The sequence below is a fragment of the Saccoglossus kowalevskii genome, chromosome 18 (assembly GCF_978046115.1).
Source record: "Saccoglossus kowalevskii chromosome 18, keSacKowa6.1, whole genome shotgun sequence".
Classification (NCBI taxonomy): domain Eukaryota; kingdom Metazoa; phylum Hemichordata; class Enteropneusta; family Harrimaniidae; genus Saccoglossus; species Saccoglossus kowalevskii.
The window spans coordinates 31,113,238-31,140,582 of NC_140658.1; the positions used below are offsets into that span (position 1 = coordinate 31,113,238).

Sequence of the window (27,345 nt, forward strand, 5' to 3'; positions counted from 1 at the left end):
ACATCACTCATTTTCTTTTCCTACGTCACCAACGATGTGTTTCAAGTTATATATAATCTTTCAATCTTTCAATAAATTATTACTTTAAGTATCAACCTCAGTATGCATCAGTCAATATGATCACCTTTTGCCTTGGTGCATACTTTGCGGCCTTCTTGTATAACCTTATAATACACACACAATACATTACTGCATTTGTTCCATGGAAGTGCATATCAACCAAACACATTGGCTATATACCAAAACATAAAATATTACTTATTTTGACCATAAAAATATCACAAATATGATATACATTAAAATATTACTTATTTTGACCATAAAAATATCACAAATATGATATACATTAAAACGAACACTATACAGATGTATATAGCAATAAAAATAACGATGAATTTCAGACATCTCCCCCGCATATTCTTGTTATCGGCTAGAGCTTTGACACTATAGTTAACATACATACATGTATCATTATCTTCTGTCAATCTGACAATGATAAGATAACAGTGATTATGAAAATACAGTGAAACAGAACAGTTACCACTCTGATATGCCTGGGTCAATTGACATTCCAAGTGAACTGACTAAAAGGATGGTGGTCAACGCACCACGTCCTTTTTGATATTGGACTCATAGCCAAGCTGATTTAAAGGGCAGTGGTCGTGCAGCATGTGCACCACCCTTTAAATCAGCTTTGCTGAATCAAATAACACTAGTAGTTATCGATATAAAAGCTCACATGAAAAACGATTTTTTTATGTGTACTTTAAAAATGTTATAAAAATTGTGTTGTTGTTTTTTCTGTATAAAATCATATTTTTCTTTCCTATTTTCAAAAAACAAAAACAGTAAAGACCCCCCACTTCAATGAACTTTTTTGATGAGGCACCATGACAGAAGATATTGTTTCACTTACCTGAATATATCCATACACTATATAGAAGAAAAAGATCCCAAATACACAGAAGAAAAATTGTTGTCCTTTGGTCCTTTGGTGAATACTAATTCCAAGTAGCGTCATTTCTGCTGCCCGCTGTCCACTTGCAGGCATCGTTATTCGGACATTGTTTATTCTATCTTGATAAAGCGACGAGACCGGCGTCGCGTTCTTCATCTTGTCAAACTTTTCTATATACATTGACGAATAGTGGTTGTCGTTCAAGCTGTTTTGAACCCTGCCACCATGAACTACATGATGTTGTTAAGAAAATTCGCCTTGGGACATTTTTACGGCACAATGCAATATTTATAAGTATTGAGAGAAAAATATTAAATTTCTATTTTTTTTTAAAAGTATAAAACGTACGATTTGTGATAAAAACAAAAACAAAATTGTGTGGTAGCTGGCGTCGGCAGGACTGGCGACTATTTCACATATACATGTATGTAGTTGTTAAACCCGGACACTGTGAAGCAGAATGTGCTGGTTTGTAATCACTTCATAATTTCACACATAGGATAAAGTTAAGTTCCGTGCAAACTAACGAAAATAAATCTTCATAAATGGATCAGAGTTGTGTATTGATAATATCCAATCCGACATCAACATAGTAACATCAAAACCACTTTCGATTTTCTACTTCTCAGTCTCCAGATACGATAGGGAATTCGCCGCAATTAAGTCACATAAAGCTTTCATGCCGTCATGTCCGATAATATTTCAATGTACATTTTTAAACATGTGTGCATATTTAAACTCCACACGTACACTATTATTCCTGCATCCGACATCTCTGTTTTCCGGCACGACCGGTTATTTGAAAATCATTTGCGTAAAACGTCATCAATTTCTGTGGTCGTTGATTGGCTGTCACCAGTTTATGTGTCTTTAATAAATCCAAGATGGCAGCCTCCACGATCGACTTCGACGCTGCAAGGGAAAGAATTTCGGTAAGGGAATTTTACTGTTTTGACTTTTACATGTGCTAGCTTGTAAAATGTGAATTATATACTCGCTGTTTTTAGCGAAGATGGTTGCGACTAGTTTGATATATTTGTGTCAGCTGGTAGCTTTCTGTAGAATTAAGCAGCTCTTGTTACTGGGCCTATGTTGCACCTATGTTACGACCATGCGTAGAGATTAGAGAAACACACAAATGAATGCAATTATTACATGAGATATTTACACGGAAAGTTCCATACTGTAGATGTAGGTTGTGGAGTTTGGTTTACGTTGCCATTTTGAATATGTTTCAAACAATGTTTCAAACAACAGAGGGACTGTGTTCAATCCTCTAAAATCATGCTAAACTAAAACAATTGAAATATATGGGCCTCTATCTATATACATGTATATATAAGTTATGCACTCGTATCTCATGCAATTAAAACCCTTAAATACATAATAAATTAACATGTAACAGGCAATGCCTGGCGAGTGTATGCAGTCAAACAGCTCAGTGATAAATTTAGTAAAAATAGAACTGAAGTGACCACATAATTTTGAAGCATGCGATCTGCAGGCGTCAAGTTATTATTTCACGCACAATTTCTCTTCAAACGCACTTCTATGTCACTGCTACTCAAAATTACTCACAAAACTATTCAAAGTTAAACTATTTTCAGTCAGTTGCCAAGAAACCATTGCTTTATCATTGAATAACATTTCTGAATATATTTTATCTGAATACGCTGTCTTACTTTGTCCAGTTTGTGAAATCACAAATGAAATAGCACCATATATAGATTGCAAGTGCACTATTTTCAACTTCTTATGGTATTTATATTTTCTCCTATACATTGTGTGTATATACACATGTTATCTAAAGAGCTCGCTTGGATGCTCTTGTTGTTGATCGCTTATTAGAAAAGTGCATAATAATGTGAAGTTATTTTTACCACCACTGACCACAGACACATTTGAAGTACCTAGTGCATGTCCGTATCAGTTGCCGATAATGTTAAAAATTTCTTTTCAGCTCACATTTCCTGCATATTCCCACAAACCTGTATACTTGTACATTTTTTTACTCAAGGGTATATTTTAAACTATATTTGAGTGCATTAATGTTTATAACATCGCCATATCAGTTTCCAGTCAACTTGGTATGGTTGAGCAACATTAAAAAGGCAAATCCATGCTCACTGATTAATGAAATACATGTGAATTCATCTTTCAGGGGCATACTTTGTGTTTTTTCCCTTTAAGAAGAAGGTTGGCGTGTCTGCATATTTCATAATTTGTTTGTTTTTTATTTGCAGCAATGTATAAAAGTTTCCTTATCTTCAAATTCCTTTGATTTGATCGATGCACAATATGGAAATATTGCTGGCAGGTAAGTTTGCAATTGATTGTTTCCTGCTTCATCAAGTCATTTGTTTCAAATACTGTATTTGGGATAACAGCACATCATTCCAACTACATAAAAATATGTAAAAATTACAGAATTCAAAAAGTAAAATTGTTACCATCTATGGTCTAATAGAAATGCTACTCTAATAGAAGTGCATTTTTATTAGAAGCACAATTCTAATATGAGTGTATCTCTAATAGAAATGCAGATCCATTCAAAGCACATCTTTAATTAATTAAAATTGCATTTACGGTATTGTATGCTGGATCATTAAAATATGAGTTATTTTAACGGTAGTCACACACCTCTGTCATTTACCTACATGTACATGTAATCATGATACTGGTAAATACAGCATATACATGTATGGTATTCCGGTGACCAGGGAAATACCCTAAATGCATTTCATCACTTTGAAAATGTTGCATACTTGCTTTGAAAATTACTGTCACTTGGGTGTATTTGGAACTGTGATCTGTTCAAGGTATCTTATTGATACATTGATTGTAGTATCTGTTGTTTTTCTTCAGTGAGGGTGAAAAAAAGATGGTTTTTGATCAATCACTGAGGGATGTTCTGAAAGACCTCATAGTAAGTAAATAACACTGCATAATTATTTAATCTTGTCCGTGAATATATACTAAATTTAGAAAGGGAATTATTGCATTTAAAATATTAAGGTGCTACAGTCGTGCAATGCAAAATAACAATTTATTTACACACGTTGTATACATCACTATGGATCTATGGAGAGACAACTGTAGAACTTTAACATTTTTACAATTGTACATTTATTACATCAATCACTAGTAGTGAGGGTTTTCACTGTTAATGCAAGATTCTCTCATACTGAAGAACATTCTTCAAAGAATTTCATGTGATTATATGAAAAAAAAAAAGCAATTTGGCGGTGTTTCAGCATCCCACGAGGGCGCTATTCTTAATTACAATATGTGTTGATATGTGTTTTGTGTATTTTTTTTTGCGTAGATTTTTTTTTCTTGTGGTTACAATAATTCAAACAAGTTTCAACTGTTATATCATCTTAAAATCTTACCAATTACTATAAAATGTCAACCAAGTTCAATTTTCATTAACTATAGTATAGTTTTGAAGATGTGAGGTAAAATCTTGTTTAGATTTATGCATCCTGCATTATTTGTTATTTAGGCCAGACTTTTATTATCCCTTGTTTCGTCGAATGAACAGGAGCCGAAAATGAAATAAAACTAAAACTTTCATTTCAGCGTAATTTCTCGCGCCCGCCGACTTGTAAGTCCAAAAAATTGCTAAAAAAAACTTATTTTTATCTTATTTTTTTTTTCGCCTGCCGCATAACAGACCCAAGTTGCATTTTCGTGGGAGTATCATGATCAAAGTACCAAAGTCTCACGCAGATGAGTAACAAGGTTATACATGGAATACAAATTTATTTTATTTCTTCTCTCCGATCAATGATCTCACTTACAATTCTTTGAGAATCACACAAATCTAATGAGAAAAAAAGAATTAATTTTTTTTTTCGCCCTCCTCAAAAAAATTGCCTTATAAAAAACTCGAGAAACAAAGAATAAAAAAAGTCTGGCCTTAATATCTAGATTCTCAAAATTTTATTAGCTATGTTATGTTTTTTCTAAGATTAATTTTTCATGGGCCTAGTCTTATAATCTACGTATACATGTAGGTACCACAAGCTTGGTGTTTACATGAAAAAAATCAACATGTTTGGTACAAAGATGAAGCTGAAAAACACATAATACATATTATTACATATGTACTGCAGTTTATTTTGATTCGTCCCTGAAATCAAAATCGGTATTTCCACAACCCATATGCAAATGAGGTCTGCGAGCAAACAAAGTAGTCCCTTCAGGAGTACAGTTTTTCGAAATAAACAATATTTAGAAGGATGATATTTTCCCCTTGGCGTACATGAATATACTTGCCGAGTGAAATGAAATTTGAACAACAATAATGGTACTTTCAGGCAGTCACTTATTTTGGCCCAAACTAATTTGCATATCACCCATGCAATAATGTTTTCGGTATTTTCACGGTCTATATGCAAATGAACATGGTATTTTCATTGGCTACCGAACTATTTTTATTTTGTAAACACATTTTCGTCTGCTATTTTTATCCAGTTCAAATCGTTCAACAACATTTTTGGCATGTCAGGTGTACATCACATGGAATACTACGATTGGGAGAACTTAATGTATGTTGACCACCTGGAAACTGAGTTTTATAAACCTTGAAGGGCTTTCAGAAGATCCACCAGCAGTAAAATCATCGATTACTATCCAGCCGCAACCGTCAGCATCGAGATACCAGGTTTCTGCTGGCGACGTTGCGGCGTTACTCAGTTCCAAATAAAAAATACCAACGCCAAAAAAGCAACATTTTAACCGGTAATCAAGACTCAGTCAATCCACGACCAGCAAGCAACATCACACACGAAGTTGTAGCGTGCAGCTCAGCGACAACCGCTGTTGACGACGGGATGTCAGTGGAGTACCGCAGTTGCACGGCATGTTTGTCAATGCACAATTCTGTGGCGGAACTTTTAACTTCAACATAAACTGTGTATCATAGTCGTCAAGTTCTGGTTCTGCCGTGGTCCCAACTAAACGTCAACGAGTTATTTATTCGAACAGTGACTCAGATTAGACGTCTGATTATTTTAATTTCAAACAAACAGTGACACGCGTTCTCCGGGCGCGTTCTACACTGACACGCGCTGCTAGGGCGTAACACTTATATTGGAACATATTAATGGGCAATGGGGTTCCCCGACCTAAATTCCATCCCGGTTTGCACGTTCTTTCTTTAATACGAAATAATCAAGTATGGAACATATGTAATAATAACAGAACCCCACACCCTCCCCGTGGCTTTCGTTGCGTATGGAAGTTATTTTCACTCGAGATGCGGTGTATTCTGCTGTACTTTCACTCGCTTCGCTCGTGAAAGTACGGCCGCAGGATACACCGCATCACTCGTGAAAATAACTTCCATACGCAACGAAAGCCACGGGGAGGGTGTGGGGTTCTGTCATAATACTACATATACATGTATGTATACTGCATTGTTTTTCATCAGTTGCAAGAGAAGGGTCCAAAAGCATACATTGTCATGATAGAACTAGCAATATCATCTGTATATAAAGGATTCTGTACACCATCAACACCATTTATATTATTGGCTGATATCTCAGAGGTTGTCACTTTAGAAGTCTGTGATGATATCTTCAAGTTTGTAGAAACCCGAGTTGAGACATGGCAAGAGGTGAGAAGTTATCACAAGGTTACTTTCTAGTCCTGTGATGTAAATGGAATGTTCTTTGTTTGGTGAATATTGGGGTTATACAATGTAATGGGATTGATGGATGGGGTGGGGAACTCTTTAATTTGTTCGAACAAGGTTAGTGTTAAATTTTTTTGAAAAACAAAATATTAATGTTAATGTTGTGCATAATGATTGGCTATTGTATGTGCTAATGCAACACCTGCTGAAAGTTTACACGGATAGCCCAAATAATAAAAACAAATGGTGTCACAAAACAAAATTCATCAAAAATAATTTGTCTCTTAATGGTTTGCATGAAAAATGCTATTTTCTATAAAGATATAATCGTTTCCTTGATTATTAAATTTGAATTAATTAAATTCATATTACTGCAGCTTAATTAATTCTGTGCATACTTGACAGACGTTTTTCATCCATCCCTGTTCGAAACTGGTGCATAGTACATTCCTTCTTCCTTCCTCAATTTTTTTCCAATTGCTCAATGTCAGAAATGTTTTGGGCTGTAAAAGTCATTGTTAAATTAATTATTCACTTGAAATGAGTTGATTATTGAACACATCACGGTTGTGGACTAGCAGGTGTTCAAACATGCTGGTTCCATTCATTGGTTTACGGATTGGTTCATACGGCCCAGTGACCAAAGGTTATGATGTAAAGCATATGTGATCAATTAGCAAGATTCCTGATGAGATAAAAATGCAGACACATTATGTATTATTATGTATGATACTAAGAGTTTTTTTTTTCTTTTCAGCCTATATTCTACAATGCAGGAAAGAACTATCTACTTAGAGTCTGCAATGGTATGTTATCTGGAATATATCAAGCAGAACATTGAAACAAATATACCAATAGTATGGGGATTGTTTTAGCTGAATCTAAGAGAGAACAGAAAGGAACTGTCAAGGACAGAATTGTTTTGAAATACCCAGTACTTGAAAGTAGATAAGATATTCAAAATGTTATTATGAGGGTACTCACTAGCTTGACTCACAAGCCTATAACATAGTTCCAAACATGGAATATGATGTCTGTGGTAAAATACACTATATGTTCAGTCACAAAATTTAAGAATATTTCTAAAACGTGTATAAAATCACCTGTTACAGTGGGGCAATGCTACAGGATTCTGTTCTGTTCAATATGATGTCTGTGGTAAAATACACTATATGTTCAGTCACAAAATTTAAGAATATTTCTAAAACCTGTATAAAATCACCTGTTACAGTGGGGCAATGCTACAGGATTCTGTTCTGTTCAATATGATGTCTGTGGTAAAATACACTATATGTTCAGTCACAAAATTTAAGAATATTTCTAAAACCTGTATAAAATCACCTGTTACAGTGGGGCAATGCTACAGGATTCTGTTCTGTTCAATATGATGTCTGTGGTAAAATACACTATATGTTCAGTCACAAAATTTAAGAATATTTCTAAAACCTGTATAAAATCACCTGTTACAGTGGGGCAATGCTACAGGATTCTGTTCTGTTCAATATGTTTATATAATTGCAAGGATTTATGAGATAAAGGTATGCAACTATGTTCATTGATATGCAATAAAGATATGATGAGAAAGAGCCCACCCTTGCATAATCTAAACTTATACATTTGCCAATATTTACTCATACAAACAACATAAAAAAATTGGTCAAAATCAAACAAACGATTTCAATTCGGCTGTAGGGAGTTCTGCGGAGCTCCAAGAAGCTACATTTCTCCCAGGGAGCTCAGGGGAACTCTAAGGTGCTCCACTAATTTCACTAATTAGCTTTTAATGAGGTCATCGAGAAAATTGCATTTGTTCTGTCAGAATACGAACAGGATCAACTTTATAGAAATTTTTAGTTACGGTACTAAAGTAACTAGCAGACGTCTGTGTTTGTGAAACAGCATCAAAAGAAATTAGTTCAAAGTTCATGTTGTTCATTGTCAGTGAACACATCTTGTGGAAAAAATCATATTCACTTAGTTTGATGAGTAGTTGACTTACCCTGATTTCCAGAAAAGCATACTTATGGATATTCTTCCATAAATTTGCATGTTGATCGAAGCTTCCCGGAGGAAAAGACAATTCATATTAAAATGCCCTGTATTATATGGAAGCATTAAGAACATATGAGTAAAGGATAAAAAATGCAAACAAAGCATACAGGTAACAAAGCCCATCAACACAAATGAAATTCAACCCTCCAAAAAACATTTATTCAGGTAGATTTGCAGCTCACCTACGATTGAGCATACATAACAGTACACGTTTCCTTACAGATCTGTTGAGAAGACTATCACAGCCACAATGTACTGTATTCTGTGGTCGTATTCAGTTATTCCTAGCACGTCTATTTCCACTCATTGAAAGATCGGGATTGAATCTGATGAGTCAATTCAATTTGGATAATGTTACTGTGTATAATACTAAAGATGTTGAAGGCTCACTAAAGGTATGAATCATTGTCTCTTACTTCACTAAATGTAGGAATTATTGTCTCTTACTTCACTGAAGGTAGGAATCATTGTTTCTTACTTCACTAAATGTAGGAATTATTGTCTCTTACTTCACTAAAGGTAGGAATCATTGTCTCTTACTTAACTAACGATAGGAATCATTGTCTCTTACTTAACTAACGATAGGAATCATTGTCTCTTACTTCACTAAAGGTAGGAATCATTGTCTCTTACTTCACTAAAGGTAGGAATCATTGTCTCTTAGTTCACTAAAGGTAGGAATCATTGTCTCTTACTTCACTAAAGGTAAGAATCATTGTCTCTTACTTCACTAAAGGTAGGAATCATTGTCTCTTACTTCACTAAAGGTAGGAATCATTGTCTCTTACTTCACTAAAGGTAGGAATCATTGTCTCTTAGTTCACTAAAGGTAGGAATCATTGTCTCTTAGTTCACTACAGATAGGAATCATTGTCTCTTACTTCACTAAAGGTAGGAATCATTGTCTCTTACTTCACTAAAGGTAGGAATCATTGTCAGTTAGTTCACTAAAGATAGGAATCATTGTCTCTTACTTCACTAAAGGTAGGAATCATTGTCTCATACTTCACTAAAGGTAGGAATCATTGTCTCTTACTTCACTAAATGTAGGAATCATTGTCTCTTACTTCACTAAAGGTAGGAATCATTGTCTCTTACTTCACTAAATGTAGGAATCATTGTCTCTTACTTCACTAAATGTAGGAATCATTGTCTCTTACTTCACTAAATGTAGGAATCATTGTCTCTTACTCCACTAAAGGTAGGAATCATTGTATCTTAGTTCACTAAAGGTAGGAATCATTGTCTCTTACTTCACTAACAGTAGGAATCATTGTCTCTTACTTCACTAAAGGTAGGAATCATTGTCTCTTACTTCACTAAAGGTAGGAATCATTGTCTCTTACTTCACTAAAGGTAGGAATCATTGTCTCTTACTTCACTAAAGGTAGGAATCATTGTCTCTTACTTCACTAAAGGTAGGAATCATTGTCTCTTAGTTCACTAAAGATAGGAATCATTGTCTCATACTTCATTAAAGGTAGGAATCATTGTCTCTTACTTCACTAAAGGTGGGAATCATTGTCTCTTAGTTCACTACAGATAGGAATCATTGTCTCTTACTTCACTAAAGGTAGGAATCATTGTCTCTTAGTTCACTACAGATAGGAATCATTGTCTCTTACTTCACTAAAGGTAGGAATCATTGTCTCTTACTTCACTAAAGGTAGGAATCATTGTCTCTTACTTCACTAAATGTAGGAATCATTGTCTCTTACTTCACTAAATGTAGGAATCATTGTCTCTTACTTCACTAAATGTAGGAATCATTGTCTCTTAGTTCACTAAAGGTAGGAATCATTGTCTCTTAGTTCACTACAGATAGGAATCATTGTCTCTTACTTCACTAAAGGTAGGAATCATTGTCTCTTAGTTCACTACAGATAGGAATCATTGTCTCTTACTTCACTAAAGGTAGGAATCATTGTCTCTTACTTCACTAAAGGTAGGAATCATTGTCTCTTACTTCACTAAAGGTAGGAATCATTGTCTCTTACAGCAAACAGCAAGTCCCGTTGCTTTGATACTATACGTATTGTTGATTTTCTAATGATATCTTCTGTTCTTTAATTGAAATGTGCATTGATAAGAGTGGAGCTATCTTAGCCAACAGGCTGCTTGTTTTTTCTAATGTTTCATAAAAACCCACCAGTTTACTGCTAATAAATTTTAAAACTTCCTCATTTGCTAAAGTTTGTTTATTTCATTCATTCATTCATTCATTCATTCATTCATTCATTTATTCATCTACTGTAAATGACTGCTACAGTTTTTAAATCATGATATACATGTTTATATATGTGTATTTGATTATCAATCACTGAAATATAGAAGTGAATTTTATCTAAAATCTCAATAACTATTTCAGCATGATGAAAAAGATGAGAGCATGGACTATGAGGAAGGTGAGATGGGTGATTCTATGAGTGGTACTCCCATAGATTACAACTTATACAGGAAGTTTTGGTCACTACAGGATTACTTCAGATATCCTGTGCAGTGTTACAATAAAGAAGCATGGAGAAGATTTGGTCAAGTATGTCTGTTTATTTTCATCTTTCTTTCAGTGATTTTTTTTTATTTCTGTAGTCTTTTAAAACTGTATTCATATTTTGTTCCAAGACAGAAATAAAATAAAAAGTCTTGTGCCAGATATACCAGGATTTTTTTAGTTCACTTTCAGACGCAGTCGGAAAACAGGGACTTATGAATTGACCTCTGTGCATCTGTGCATGCATCCTATATCTTAGACATGCCTGGACCGATTACATTCAAACTTCACACATACATCATACATAATACTATACATATGCAGCTTCTTAGCTGATAGTCATTAACAAGACACTGAATTTTGAGTTTGGTCATAAAAAGATACGGAGTTGGCGTTGAATATTCAGGCACTACATTGTTATGTTACCAGAACCTCACCATATATTTTATTTGGCCTTATACATACTTTTTACCAGGGTTACCATACCAGTGTTACCGGGGGTACATACCATTGTTACGGGGGTACAAACCATAGTTACGGGGGTACAAACCATTGTTACGGGGGTACATATCATTGTTACGGGGGTACAAACCATTGTTACGGGGGTACATATCATTGTTACGGGGGTACAAACCATTGTTACGGGGGTACAAACCATTGTTACGGGGGTACAAACCATTGTACTGTTTTCAAACTCAACTAAATTAGAGCCACATCTGTAGAGTATTCAGTGTACCTTCTAAGCAGATATGATGCACTATAGAGACATTCTGTGATTGAACTAGTTGTCCTAATTCACTGATATGTTGATGTAATTGAAAATAATACATTGATAATGTTTTACTACTGGTATAAACAGAATTTGGTAAAACAAAATTTACATTGTATAAACAAAATAAATGTAAAAACAAGGAAATCATGGCCACAACATTTATTTGTACACAGTCACATTTTTTTTCTTGAACACAACTATTCCAAACTGACTGACTCAACTTCTGTATGTTTACTGATTGCTAGCATTCCAATGAAGTACTGAGTGCATTCCATAGTTTAAAATTAGATGAGGTTCACGCAAGTAAAAAGAAATTAGAACAAATGAAGAAAGATGGACACAGATATTTTGCCAAATATTTAACAAGTGAAAAGGTAAGTCAAAGATATGTATCCTCTGAATTAGTCTCATTTGCTTAGTTCACAGTGACCATATGCAGTATACATGTATTCATTTACACCAAATAATTCCAACACAGTTCCATGAATTGAGCACTAATTGTAATATTTTTGTTGTAGCTCTTTGATTTGCAGCTGAGTGACAGTAATTTCAGGCGATACGTACTTCTGCAGTTTCTAATACTATTTCAATATCTCAATGCACCTGTCAAGTTTAAATCGTGAGTACTTTTCTAAATGGTATTTATACCAGTTACAAAAACTTTACTCAACAATATTCCTCACCAGAACTGTGATCCTGTAAAATACTTTATTTTTACTTGATATTTATTTTCACTATTTTGTTTTGTTTTTATATTTTACTTTCAACTCATCAATTATCAGTAAAAATAAACTATGGTATGGTATTTCCTACCATCGTAACAGGGTCATATTAAAATTTAGATAAAATAGTGATTCTCTGATCCATAAGGCCAAAAAAACAAAACAATTTATGTTGCCCTCAAGTCTGAAAATTGAAAAAATTGGGTTGGTCGGTCGGATTTTTTTTTTTTTTAAACTTGTGAAAACTAAGGGTATCGTAAATAGCCGAGGTATATGGGGAAAAAAAACAAGACTCGATATTTCATATTTTTCGGTCTGTCGCTGAAGGCAACAAAACAATTTTTTTTTTTGGCCTAAAATGGAGCCCCTTTAGTTTCTATTAACTATGTGTGTGTACTGTGAGGAGTTTAATATTCACAATTTAATGGCATTCTTGAAGTCACTGACACTCAGTGTTCTAAAACCCTCCCAGTCACTGACACTCAGTGTTCTAAAACCCTCCCAGTCACTGACACTCAGTGTTCTAAAACCCTCCCAGTCACTGACACTCAGTGTTCTAAAACCCTCCCAGTCACTGACACTCGGTGTTCTAAAACCCTCCCAGTCACTGACACTCAGTGTTCTAAAACCCTCCCAGTCACTGACACTCAGTGTTCTAAAACCCTCCCAGTCACTGACACTCGGTGTTCTAAAACCCTCCCAGTCACTGACACTCGGTGTTCTAAAACCCACCCAGTCACTGACACTCGGTGTTCTAAAACCCTCCCAGTCACTGACACTCGGTGTTCTAAAACCCTCCCAGTCACTGACACTCGGTGTTCTAAAACCCTCCCAGTCACTGACACTCAGTCACTGACACTCAGTCACTGACACTCAGTCACTGACACTCAGTGTTCTAAAACCCTCCCAGTCACTGACACTCAGTGTTCTAAAACCTTCCCAGTCACTGACACTCAGTGTTCTAAAACCCTCCCAGTCACTGACACTCGGTGTTTTAAAACCCTCCCAGTCACTGACACTCAGTGTTCTAAAACCCTCCCAGTCACTGACACTCGGTGTTTTAAAACCCTCCCAGTCACTGACACTCAGTGTTCTAAAACCCTCCCAGTCACTGACACTCGGTGTTCTAAAACCCTCCCAGTCACTGACACTCAGTGTTCTAAAACCCTCCCAGTCACTGACACTCGGTGTTCTAAAACCCTCCCAGTCACTGACACTCAGTGTTCTAAAACCCTCCCAGTCACTGACACTCGGTGTTCTAAAACACTCCCAGTCACTGACACTCGGTGTTCTAAAACACTCCCAGTCACTGACACTCAGTGTTCTAAAACCCTCCCAGTCACTGACACTCGGTGTTTTAAAACCCTCCCAGTCACTGACACTCAGTGTTCTAAAACCCTCCCAGTCACTGACACTCGGTGTTTTAAAACCCTCCCAGTCACTGACACTCAGTGTTCTAAAACCCTCCCAGTCACTGACACTCGGTGTTCTAAAACCCTCCCAGTCACTGACACTCAGTGTTCTAAAACCCTCCCAGTCACTGACACTCGGTGTTCTAAAACCCTCCCAGTCACTGACACTCAGTGTTCTAAAACCCTCCCAGTCACTGACACTCGGTGTTCTAAAACACTCCCAGTCACTGACACTCAGTGTTCTAAAACCCTCCCAGTCACTGACACTCAGTGTTCTAAAACACTCCCAGTCACTGACACTCAGTGTTCTAAAACACTCCCAGTCACTGACACTCAGTGTTCTAAAACCCTCCCAGTCACTGACACTCAGTGTTCTAAAACCCTCCCAGTCACTGACACTCAGTGTTCTAAAACACTCCCAGTCACTGACACTCAGTGTTCTAAAACACTCCCAGTCACTGACACTCAGTGTTCTAAAACCCTCCCAGTCACTGACACTCAGTGTTCTAAAACCCTCCCAGTCACTGACACTCAGTGTTCTAAAACCCTCCCAGTCACTGACACTCGGTGTTCTAAAACACTCCCAGTCACTGACACTCAGTGTTCTAAAACCCTCCCAGTCACTGACACTCAGTGTTCTAAAACCCTCCCAGTCACTGACACTCGGTGTTCTAAAACCCTCCCAGTCACTGACACTCGGTGTTCTAAAACACTCCCAGTCACTGACACTCAGTGTTCTAAAACCCTCCCAGTCACTGACACTCAGTGTTCTAAAACCCTCCCAGTCACTGACACTCGGTGTTCTAAAACACTCCCAGTCACTGACACTCGGTGTTCTAAAACCCTCCCAGTCACTGACACTCAGTGTTCTAAAACCCTCCCAGTCACTGACACTCGGTGTTCTAAAACCCTCCCAGTCACTGACACTCAGTGTTCTAAAACCCTCCCAGTCACTGACACTCGGTGTTCTAAAACCCTCCCAGTCACTGACACTCAGTGTTCTAAAACCCTCCCAGTCACTGACACTCGGTGTTCTAAAACCCTCCCAGTCACTGACACTCAGTGTTCTAAAACCCTCCCAGTCACTGACACTCAGTGTTCTAAAACACTCCCAGTCACTGACACTCGGTGTTCTAAAACCCTCCCAGTCACTGACACTCAGTGTTCTAAAACCCTCCCAGTCACTGACACTCAGTGTTCTAAAACCCTCCCAGTCACTGACACTCGGTGTTCTAAAACACTCCCAGTCACTGACACTCAGTGTTCTAAAACCCTCCCAGTCACTGACACTCAGTGTTCTAAAACCCTCCCAGTCACTGACACTCAGTGTTCTAAAACCCTCCCAGTCACTGACACTCAGTGTTCTAAAACCCTCCCAGTCACTGACACTCAGTGTTCTAAAACACTCCCTTGAATACTGCTATAAAAAACACACTCTTTAGTTGTTATAGACAATATAAAATATTTTTTCCATTTGATGTGATTTAGTTCAATACAGGTGTTGACAGATGACCAAATGCTGTGGGTGAAAACGACAACTGAGAAAGTTTATGGCTTGTTAAAAGAGACACCACCATATGGAGCACAGTTTGCTAAGTGTATTGAGGTCAGTAGAATTGCAACAACAACAAAATTGTGAATGTGTGTAGTACATCGAATGTTCCAGTAAAGTGAAATTATCTAATTTGTGTTTTTTTATATATTTTTGTGCCAGGTGACAGGTTCGTACAAAGAAAGTTGTTTTTCTTGACTTTTTATGTTGAAATTTTAAGTACTGATACACTGTGTGTATCAGTGTGGCCTCTGAGCCATCTTGCTGTATCATTGACACAAGGTGAAATGCAAATGTCACAACTAGAAATAGTGATATTTGATGGCATCATCGACCACCAGCAAAACAATTGCTTTCTATAAAAAAATGTTTGTTTACACTAAAACATATTATAATTGTAAAAACAATGAATTTAGTGATTTAAAGATGTGATAACTGCATCAAACTCCTTTTTGTTATTCATTTTGTGATTGCTGTTGTACCTGTATACTCGTCAAATAAAACAAGGAATGTTGGTACGCAATGTTTAATGCTACTATTCATTGTTAAAAATCAAATTGACACAGTCAAACTTTTATATTTGTTTTTTGACAATTATTCTGATTGATGTTGACACGTAAATGATATTGACTTTTAAGAAATACACATATTTGTATATCTGATTTGATGAAAGACACAGCGACTATCTACCTGACTGGTGTTTACATGCACACAGTTATATCAGATTTAATAATTTTTTTTTTATTTTTTTTAGCACATTTTGAGCCGAGAGGAAAATTGGAATACATGGAAAAATGAAGGATGTCCACCTTTTGTCAAAGAAAAGTTAGGCGAATTTTATCATAGTGTTTGGTGGGGTGGTGGTGGTGGTGGTGGTGGTGGTGGGGGGGGGTTACTGTCACTTTCAAGGAACTACAAAATCATTTCCTGGTTCATAAAAAGCCATGGTAATACCAGCAGTGAGGGGCAAGAGGTTATTGGTGTTTAACTCTAAGTGGCATGATAATAAAAAGAATTATCAGAAATCAAATTCTTTTTAATAATACAAGTTTATTGTTCAACTCTTGATGATTTTTGCAGTATGACAATACATCATTCTGATTGGTCCACACACCCAATTCCATCATTCTGATTGGTCCACACACCCAACTACATCATTCTGATTGGTCCATACACCCAATTACATCATTCTGAAATAATTGATTTACCATAGTTACATTTATTCAGCCCCAGATCATGAATACCAAATATTTTCTATACTGTTTCTTTTTCTATACCAAGATTTCTTTTATTTTTATTTCTAGAGAGGATGATTCTGAAAAGCAGGTCAAATTACCCAGGTTTGTTTTATATTCATACCAGTATTGATGTTTTATTTAATGCAATGATAAAACCATTTTATATTTCAAAGGGAATGTTTCAAAGGGAGTCCCAGGGACTACACCAATAGATCATGGAGTACTTTAATGTCCTAATATAATAAACGATAATATGACCATTGGAGTCCATGCAAACACTGCTTCTTATCTCAAATTTCAGATCTCGGAAAAGAAGTATTGGGGAAGACATGAAAACTGCCGGTCCCAATAAAAAGATTGATCTAGGAAGTCCTGAATTAACAAGGTTGTGGAATATTAATCCAAATAACTTTCAGGCCTGCCAAGATGAAAGGAGGTAGGATTTTAGTAGGATTTTTATCTTGGAGTTCTTTGTCTGGGATTCTTGTTATGTTATTTTGAGTAACGATAACCCAGTGCTTACATGTATTAATAATTGGGGATAAATAATAGATATGAAGTCATAATTCATATTCATCAGCAGAAAGGTGCAGATAAAAACTGGAATGGATCTTTTCTTGTGGGAACTTTGTACTTTGTATGTATATCTAGAGATCGATAGTACAACTTACACTATCATTCAAAAGCAGAGAATAGAAAAACAATATAACCTTGAAATATACACAGTAGGTACGGCATATGCACTTTGAGTTCATCTTTATCTAAGCTTTCAGAAGATGTATAGGTTGTTATAGTAGCATGCTCAGTAACATTTAGAGAATTGGATTGCAGATCAATTATTAACCCACTTTTCCCTGTTGCCACTTTAAATGAAACACAGAATAAATTTCAAACATATAAATCACAAATTTAAAAAAAAAAAGTTAATTTGTTAAACATGTAGAAATTAAAATAGTGATAAAATAAATACAATCAGTGCAACTGCTGAAATTAAATAGTTAATTATTAAATAAATAGTTGAATATTACACGTTCTTTTAATAGACAGTTTGTTCCTGGTGTTGATGAATTATTTTCTGAAGCCATTGATCAGGCAGATCCAGCAGCACAGATAGAAGATGAATACAAGTAAGTATATGGTAATGTACCTTGTCTTTTGTAACTATAGCAACTTAAAGTGCCTGTGAAATGGCTGCTATTTTCACGCCTAAAATTATCCATTGATACATAAATATTATTAATTTTTATGTTTCTAAGCATAAATAATTTTTTTAAGTGAAAAAATGTGTTTTTAACTCAGTGTACGGAAACTTTATTTTTGTGTATTTTAAAACGAGGCTCCTCATTAGCTTCTCATTTGCATACAGAAATGTCCCTTGTGACGTCAGAAGGGGAAGTCGCTGGGCAGCTTGCATTGCCGATACGTGTAAATAAGGCAAATTTCTTGTGCTGTTTTCTCGTCTTTGACTAAATTGCCACTTATGTACTTGTTCGTCGAGGAAGAATGGACCATAATGAACACATAGTATCAAGTTTTTTGCATGGGGTTGAGTCAGATGCGAAATATGTCCGGTCTGGTGTCGCTAGTCACTGTGGTCGTCACCGGAGCACGTTTGTACACTGTCGCTGAACTCCGGCAATGGACAAAATCAAATTTGACGGCTGAATCGTCTTGTTATTTAGCAGGTTACTAGACACTATTGATTTATAAAATAGAGAAATAATTTAAAAAAACCACAAAACACAGTTACTGAATAAATGACTGCCGCGTTGTAATGGGTGAACGCGTCGGGTCATGAGGGGGACAAGTGTGTGAATGGCGGTGTTTAATTGGATAACAAAAATTATTGAGAGCGACTCACATACAGACAAATTCAGAGTGGATTTAGCGTGATTTTCATGATTATGACATCATATTAAAAAAATACATTGACAGCTCAAGCCCGAATTCTTATTCCGTAAATTATTGCGCCGATCAAGTTGCAAGTAAAGGCAACAAAGGTGTGAATTCGACATTCAACACCAATCACCGAACAATTCAGACACTTTTAGCCTGCGAAAATGAAAACAGCCTGAGGGCTGCGTAATTTCCTGTTTGTCCGACGCTTCATTTTCGTGTCATCAAAATTACTGCTACCTTTTTACATACTAGTAACACGGGTGGTCTCTATAAAGCGATAATCAGGATCGCAAAAAAATCAAATCATTTGAAACACATACTCAACATCTCTCTTCCTTCTGAAATCCGTCTCAGTGATCATGGGCTGGTCCGGAATCTATTTTTTAGAAAACGTTTTGTATTGTCTGCGTTTCTCGTTTAAAACCTAGTTGTTTTGTCATGGACAAGGACAGTTTTTCAAAAAAAAAAAAAAAGAATCTGAGGTGAAGTGGACACTGCATATGACGCTGTTACGAGGAAGTCCACCCCAACCTTTTCTCGTTATTTTCACGGCTTTCGTCCACCGATTTCGCACCTTCGGATCGATTGTAAACGTGGAAATACTTACATTATGACTATACGCATTACTGCAACCGCCCACAACACAACGTTTAACCATCATAAAAGTTTGTTGTGAAAACAACTTCTAAAAATTCGCTCTCTCAAAAATAAAATAGACAAAAGAAACGCCGATTAAAAAATATATATCGTTTAAAAGTACAGTTGTACGTTGAATGACACAGTGATATAAAAGTACGGCCCAGGGGTATGGCTTCCTCTCATATTTTTGCATTTGGTGGCACACTTTCGGCGAGAGTCGAAAATCCGGAAACAGTCGACCTTTTCAGGATAGGTGGGCGTGGCTACAGCACGGGAAATATCTCAAATTTACTTGGATACGAGTAATCATTTTCAGCAAAAAAATCAATAATTGCCCACTTCAGTGGGGCACAGATCTAAAATGGGAAGCGTGTGGGTGGGCATTGCACAGGCACTTTAAGACTTTTGTCTACAACCTGGGAATAGTTCATATGCTGAATGTTAGCGTATATAGAAAGCTGTGGGTACATACTGTATAGTCAAATATTACTGTCTGCATCACTAAACATTTAGGAGATTAACAGCACCCTGTCAGAGCAGGACCTGTCCTCAGCTGTGTTTTTCAGTGTTTTATTTTTACAAATTGGACAGTCTGACAAAACAATTTTTTTAAGTTTTCTGTATTGTATATTAAAATATACATGATTAAATATGAAATAACATTACTCACTTGGTGTTAATTAAACTTGTCTTTTTGGCAAAACGTAGTTGAAAACCCTTTCAAAAATCAAAGCTTAAAGTTTATCCTGTTGGAAGTTGGCATATTTTCCCATTTGTTGTCTTAATTAGTCTCCGTCCGTCCGTGCGTCCGTCCGGAGTCATATCTCAGAATCCCTTGGGCCGATTCCGTTCATTCTTTGCATGTGCCTCGTGCTTTATGTGGGACATATGCACATGCAGTGGTTTAGCGATTCGATTCAAAATGGCCAACTAGCAGCCATCTTGTTTTTGAGAATGTTGTATTTTGGACATGCTTTGTCAGTTTTCATTTCAAACTTGGTACATAGAATATACATGTTAGAATACATGTCCCTGACTGTTCATGAGTTCCTGAGTCCGTTCGTCCGTGTGTCCGTTCGTCAGTCTGTCCAGAGTCATAATTCAGAATCCTGTGGACCGATTCCGTTCATTCTTTGCATGTGCATAGTACCTTATGTGGGACATGTGCACATGCAATGGTTTAGCGATTCGATTCAAAATGGCCGACTGTCATTTGAGTTGTCATTCAAACTTGGTACATAGATTATACATGTACTGCCTGAATGCAAAGTATGCACAAGATTTGTAGTGGAGGTTGATGTATTCCTGTACTGCCTGAATGCATACTTTGCAGTATTCTCATCATAACCTTATTATTATTATACAGAATAAGGCAAAGTATGCACATGATTTGTAGTGGAGGTTGATGGATTGCTGTACTGCCTGAATGCATATTTTGCAGTATTCTCATAATAACCTTATTATTATACAGAATAAGACAAAGTATGCACATGATTTGTAGTGGAGGTTGATGGATTCCTGTACTGCCTGAATGCATATTTTGCAGTATTCTCATGATAACCTTATTATTATTATTAGACAGAATAAGGCAAAGTATGCACATGATTTGTAGTGGAGGTTGATGGATTGCTGTACTGCCTGAATGCATATTTTGCAGTATTCTCATAATAACCTTATTATTATACAGAATAAGACAAAGTATGCACATGATTTGTAGTGGAGGTTGATGGATTCCTGTACTGCCTGAATGCATACTTTGCAGTATTCTCATCATAACCTTATTATTATTATACAGAATAAGGCAAAGTATGCACATGATTTGTAGTGCAGGTTGATGGATTGCTGTACTGCCTGAATGCATATTTTGCAGTATTCTCATAATAACCTTATTATTATACAGAATAAGACAAAGTATGCACATGATTTGTAGTGGAGGTTGATGGATTCCTGTACTGCCTGAATGCATATTTTGCAGTATTTTCATAATAACCTTATTATTATACAGAATAAGACAAAGTATACACATGATTTGTAGTGGAGGTTGATGGATTCCAGTACTGCCTGAATGCATATTTTGCATTATTCTCATGATAACCTTATTATTATTATACAGAATAAGACAAAGTATACACATGATTTGTAGTGGAGGTTGATGGATTCCTGTACTGCCTGAATGCATATTTTGCAGTATTCTCATGATAACCTTATTATTATACAGAATAAGACAAAGTATGCACATGATTTGTAGTGGAGGTTGATGGATTCCTGTACTGCCTGAATGCATATTTTGCAGTATTCTCATGATAACCTTAATATTATTATTATTAGACAGAATAAGGCAAAGTATGCACATGATTTGTAGTGGAGGTTGATGGATTGCTGTACTGCCTGAATGCATATTTTGCAGTATTCTCATAATAACCTTATTATTATACAGAATAAGACAAAGTATGCACATGATTTGTAGTGGAGGTTGATGGATTCCAGTACTGCCTGAATGCATACTTTGTAGTATTCTCATGATAACCTTATTATTATACAGAATAAGACAAAGTATGCACATGATTTGTAGTTGAGGTTCATGTATTCCTGTACTGCCTGAATGCATACTTTGTAGTATTCTCATGATAACCTTATTATTATACAGAATAAGACAAAGTATACACATGATTTGTAGTTGAGGTTCATGTATTCCTGTACTGCCTGAATGCATACTTTGTAGTATTCTCATGATAACCTTATTATTATACAGAATAAGACAAAGTATGCACATGATTTGTAGTTGAGGTTCATGTATTATTATACAGAATAAGACAAAGTATACACATGATTTGTAGTTGAGGTTGATGTATTCCTGTACTGCCTGAATGCATACTTTGCAGTATTCTCATAATAACCTTATTATTATACAGAATAAGACAAAGTATACACATGATTGGTAGTGGAGGTTGATGTATTCCTGTACTGCCTGAGTGCATACTTTGCAGTATTCTCATAATAACCTTATTATTATACAGAATAAGACAAAGTATACACATGATTTGTAGTTGAGGTTCATGTATTCCTGTACTGCCTGAATGCATACTTTGTAGTATTCTCATGATAACCTTATTATTATACAGAATAAGACAAAGTATACACATGATTTGTAGTTGAGATTCATGTATTCCTGTACTGCCTGAATGCATACTTTGTAGTATTCTCATGATAACCTTATTATTATACAGAATAAGACAAAGTATACACATGATTGGTAGTGGAGGTTGATGTATTCCTGTACTGCCTGAGTGCATACTTTGCAGTATTCTCATAATAACCTTATTATTATACAGAATAAGACAAAGTATACACATGATTTGTAGTTGAGGTTCATGTATTCCTGTACTGCCTGAATGCATACTTTGTAGTATTCTCATGATAACCTTATTATTACACAGAATAAGACAAAGTATACACATGATTTGTAGTTGAGGTTCATGTATTCCTGTACTGCCTGAATGCATACTTTGTAGTATTCTCATGATAACCTTATTATTATACAGAATAAGACAAAGTATGCACATGATTTGTAGTTGAGGTTCATGTATTCCTGTACTGCCTGAATGCACACTTTGCAGTATTCTCATAATAACCTTATTATTATACAGAATAAGACAAAGTATACACATGATTTGTAGTTGAGGTTCATGTATTCCTGTACTGCCTGAATGCATACTTTGTAGTATTCTCATGATAACCTTATTATTATACAGAATAAGACAAAGTATGCACATGATTTGTAGTTGAGGTTCATGTATTCCTGTACTGCCTGAATGCATATTTTGCAGTATTCTCATGATAACCTTATTATTATACAGAATAAGACAAAGTAAGCACATGATTTGTAGTGGAGGTTGATGTATTCCTGTATTGCCTGAGTGCATACTTTGCAGTATTCTCATAATAACCTTATTATTATACAGAATAAGACAAAGTATGCACATGATTTGTAGTGGAGGTTGATGGATTCCTGTACTGCCTGAAGGCATATTTTGCTGTATTCTCATAATAACCTTATTACATATTTTGGTGCTTGTAGTAATAATTTAATGATAGTTAACAGCGGCAACAAAGAACGTCTTCACACTTTGCGATTGTTTGCATTCAGTGACAAGATTCTTATTTCATTGTGCACTGATAGGACTCCAATGTCTGAAGTAAACAAAAGAAAATTTTCAAATGTGTCGTGAACTGACGTACAATTTCCAAAAAAGGATGACATTCAAAAGCTTCAATAACAGTTTTGAACATGTCGCTATAACTTTTTACGAATGGGTAAATTTTATTGTTATTGATGTCAAATAATAATACAATGTATAAAAAAAATCAGTATTACATATTTGCATGATTTTTTTTTCAGACTTATAAACAACAGTAATTATGCATGGAGGGCATTGAGGCTGCTTGCTAAGAAAAGTCCACATTTCTTTCAACCCAGTACACAGCCTTGTAAATCCATACCACTTTATCTAGAGAATATGATAACTAAACTAGCCAAGGAAATGCCGGTATGTATTCATAAATACTTGAAACAAATGGTATTTGTTGGTTCACATTCACCTCTGATTAGGGTTATGGTAATGGTAAATGATGTCTGTTTTAATATCTTTATTATTATTATTATTATTATTAATATTATTATTATTATTTTTATTATTATGTGTTTATTTAAGATCATAAAAAATCCATAGCCACAAAATTCAAGTCAAAAAATCCTCTTCTCCCATAATTTCCATATCTAACTCTGGGAATGAATTGAAATGTACAATGTTGTTGTTACAAGGGGGTTAGATGAAAGGTGCAGTCTTTTTCCGAAGAATTTCATCAAAGAATCTAATATAAAGATTAACAAACAATGCCCTATTACTCTTGTGCAACAGAATGTGAATACCCAGATAATTTACAAAATACGTGCGAGTGTGCTTTATGGGCAAATTGCAAGTATATAATGAATTTCTTCGTAGCAAATGTACCAGGGCTGAGTAACCATCATTAAGGAGAGTTATAGCAATATTTGGGCACCTGTGTACATCACAATCGCATCACATTATTGAATGAATCCATGCAAGTGGTTTTAGCCTTTGCATTGAGTCTGGTACATACTTACCCAAGGTACAGTAGCTTTATTCACCCAGAGTGAGGGTCAACCATGTTTTCATACTCAATGTGCTTGTAGAATGGACCCAGTTGATGATGGGTCCAGCAGAACAACTACATTGCTTCTGCTAGTCACTAATATACAACTCTTCAACACCACTACAATTATACTTGCAATCTGTAAACTCTCTTATCTCATTATTTTCATAGGCACCAGCTGAAGAAATTAAAACAGAGGACGAAAATGCAGAAACTGATGAGTTTTTGAAAACCTCTGATGATGTGGAAAGTGAGTACCGATAGTTCAGAAAGTTTTTTTTAAACATAAATAGCTTGTGTGTTGTCAGAAGATGAACCTGAATAATAAAGAAAATGATTTGCTTTGTCATGGAATGTGAGATTGAAATAGTTTTACCCTTGGAATGCCTACTTTTTCCACAAGACAATAACTGACTGATTTTCAGTGAATCGATCTTGTCTGCACATTTTAACATCTTGTTAAGGTCTGACTTATGTGAGCAATAGAATAAAACAACATTATGCTAGTCAATCAGATAATTTGAATTAATGATAGCAAATTATCCTATATATTTAGACATGCTAATCATTATCCATGCAATTATCAAGACATGCTAACCATTAACCATGCAACATGACATGCTAACCATTAACCATGTAATTAACATGACATGCAAACCATTATCCATGCAATTATCAAACCATGTTAACCATGCAACATGACATGCTAACCATTAACCATGCAACATGACATGCTAACCATTAACCATGCAACATGACATGCTAACCATTAACCATGCAATTAACATGACATGCAAACCATTATCCATGCAACATGACATGCTAATCATTAACCATGCAATTGACATGACATGCTAACCATTAACCATGTAATTAACATGACATGCAAACCATTATCCATGCAATTATCAAACCATGTTAACCATGCAACATGACATGCTAACCATTAACCATGCAACATGACATGCTAACCATTAACCATGTAATTAACATGACATGCAAACCATTATCCATGCAATTATCAAACCATGTTAACCATGCAACATGACATGCTAACCATTAACCATGTAATTAACATGACATGCAAACCATTATCCATGCAATTATCAAACCATGTTAACCATGCAACATGACATGCTAACCATTAACCATGCAACATGACTTGCTAACCGTTAACCATGTAATTAACATGACATGCTAACCATTATCCATGCAATTATCAAGACATGCTAACCATTATCCATGCAATTATCAAGACATGCTAGCCATTAACCATGCAATTAACATTACATGCTAACCATTAACCATGCAATTAACATTACATGCTAACCATTGCCTGTGCAATTAGCTTGTACCTACAGAGACAAGATTCACATCCAAAAAGTAAAATTCATAAAAATTATTTTCATAGAATTGTTTTAAACCATATCTAAATATATAATTTATTTTTACACTATGATGTTATGTTAGATATAACCTTCATGTGACTGCTAAGTAAATAAAATAAATAAATTTAAGATTGAAATGAGTATTGTGAAGAAATTAAAAGGGTTTCCATGTTTTTTTTTTGAAAAATGTAAAATAGTCAGTAATTTTGGATAAATTTGTTTACTCTATATTTTTGTATTTTCACCAGAAAATTTGTTCTTTAGAATGTTTATGTTCATATATATTATAATTACAATCTCCAGAAAAAAATAATGATTGATCATTTTGATGTCAGAATTAAAACAAAGATATAAACTAATATCAATAGATGAATAATGTTGTAGTAGCATTGATTTTTTGAATAGTCATAAAATCTTCTATGAACAATGTTTTGACATCTAGTAAATTGTAGAAGATTGGTAAGAATCTAAAGATGTATTGTAAAAGAAGATGTAAAACTTGACCATGTGATTTATTGATTATTTAAAATACTTAAAAATGTGCAAATGTAATCATGACAACAATTCACGTTGTTAAATTTGACAAATGTTTTGAGCATTTTTCATTTATGATAGAGCTCCGAAATTTTTATAGAATAATCAGATTTACCTATAAACTTCATAAAATATAAAAAGTGCCAAAAAAACCTCTACAACATCTTTAATTATGTTTATTTCATCAGCTCCTGATCAATCCAGTATCTTGACGTTGGATCAACTTGAAAGTGTTGCTAACAAACTTGGTGATAACTGGAAGACGCTGGCTAATGAGCTGAATATGTCTGATGATGAGATCTCTGCATTGCAAACTGAACATCCTGAGGTCAAAGTTCAAGCCAAAGAGATGTTATTAACCTGGCAAATGAAAGAAGGCAACAGCGCTGTAAAACATGTATTACTAAGTGCTCTACAAGAAAGCGGACTTAAGGATATTGTGGAGTCTGTGTTTCCTGACAATGAACCAGGAGACACATAATTACATTTTATAGTTTCTATTTTAACATATTCACTGCCAGATAGTTTCACCCTAACATTGTTATGTCATTTCTTTCTCATCTTTTCTCATTTTCTATAAATTAATTATCATTTTGGAATACAGATATAATATTATTATTATGATTTTATGCTTTCATTCAGACATTGAAGAAATGGCAGTGAATTTGTTAATATGATAATCATATAAAAATATATCATGGTCAGTTAGATTAAATTCTTTTAGTACAGCTTTCTGAAGATCACTAAGCAGAGCTACTCAGATGGCTAGCCAGAATGGATTCCTATTCACCATGTAAATATATCTTTGATTATGTTCGTAAAAACATGTTTCTCTAGTGTTTATCATTAAATGTTCTATGTGCAGCACCAGA

At 35.2% G+C, this 27,345-nt stretch overlaps 2 protein-coding genes across 2 annotated transcripts in view; one reads left to right on the top strand and one right to left on the bottom strand.

The window, feature by feature from the left end:
- The window catches only part of LOC102802138 (adenosine 3'-phospho 5'-phosphosulfate transporter 2-like), a 52,511-nt gene extending 50,744 nt beyond the window's left edge, over positions 1 to 1,767 (bottom strand). The window contains exon 1 of the mRNA XM_085493349.1: positions 917 to 1,767. Coding sequence (XP_085349475.1) covers positions 917 to 1,138 — 222 coding nt within the window. The 5' untranslated portion in view covers positions 1,139 to 1,767. The remainder of the gene's footprint in view (positions 1 to 916) is intronic.
- A 51-nt stretch (positions 1,768 to 1,818) lies between these two features.
- Positions 1,819 to 27,345, top strand: LOC100367757 (THO complex subunit 1-like). Its single transcript, XM_085492690.1, has 17 exons — positions 1,819 to 1,890; positions 3,202 to 3,275; positions 3,824 to 3,884; positions 6,396 to 6,581; positions 7,357 to 7,405; positions 8,874 to 9,046; positions 11,020 to 11,187; positions 12,160 to 12,288; positions 12,433 to 12,533; positions 15,537 to 15,654; positions 16,355 to 16,425; positions 16,905 to 16,940; positions 17,140 to 17,274; positions 17,882 to 17,965; positions 23,776 to 23,923; positions 24,723 to 24,801; positions 26,662 to 27,345. The coding sequence occupies exons 1-17, from the start codon at positions 1,843 to 1,845 to the stop codon at positions 26,952 to 26,954; spliced, it is 1,953 nt and encodes a 650-aa protein (XP_085348816.1). The 5' UTR covers positions 1,819 to 1,842; the 3' UTR covers positions 26,955 to 27,345.

What these genes read in the sequence shown, in the direction of transcription:
- LOC100367757 (XM_085492690.1), top strand. Translation starts at nt 1,843, where the DNA reads ATGGCAGCCTCCACGATCGACTTCGACGCTGCAAGGGAAAGAATTTCG. An exon ending in ATGTTCTGAAAGACCTCATA is followed by an intron (nt 3,885 to 6,395) that starts GTAAGTAAATAA and finishes GTTTTTCATCAG; the next exon opens with TTGCAAGAGAAGGGTCCAAA. An exon ending in GCCTGCCAAGATGAAAGGAG is followed by an intron (nt 17,275 to 17,881) that starts GTAGGATTTTAG and finishes TTCTTTTAATAG; the next exon opens with ACAGTTTGTTCCTGGTGTTG.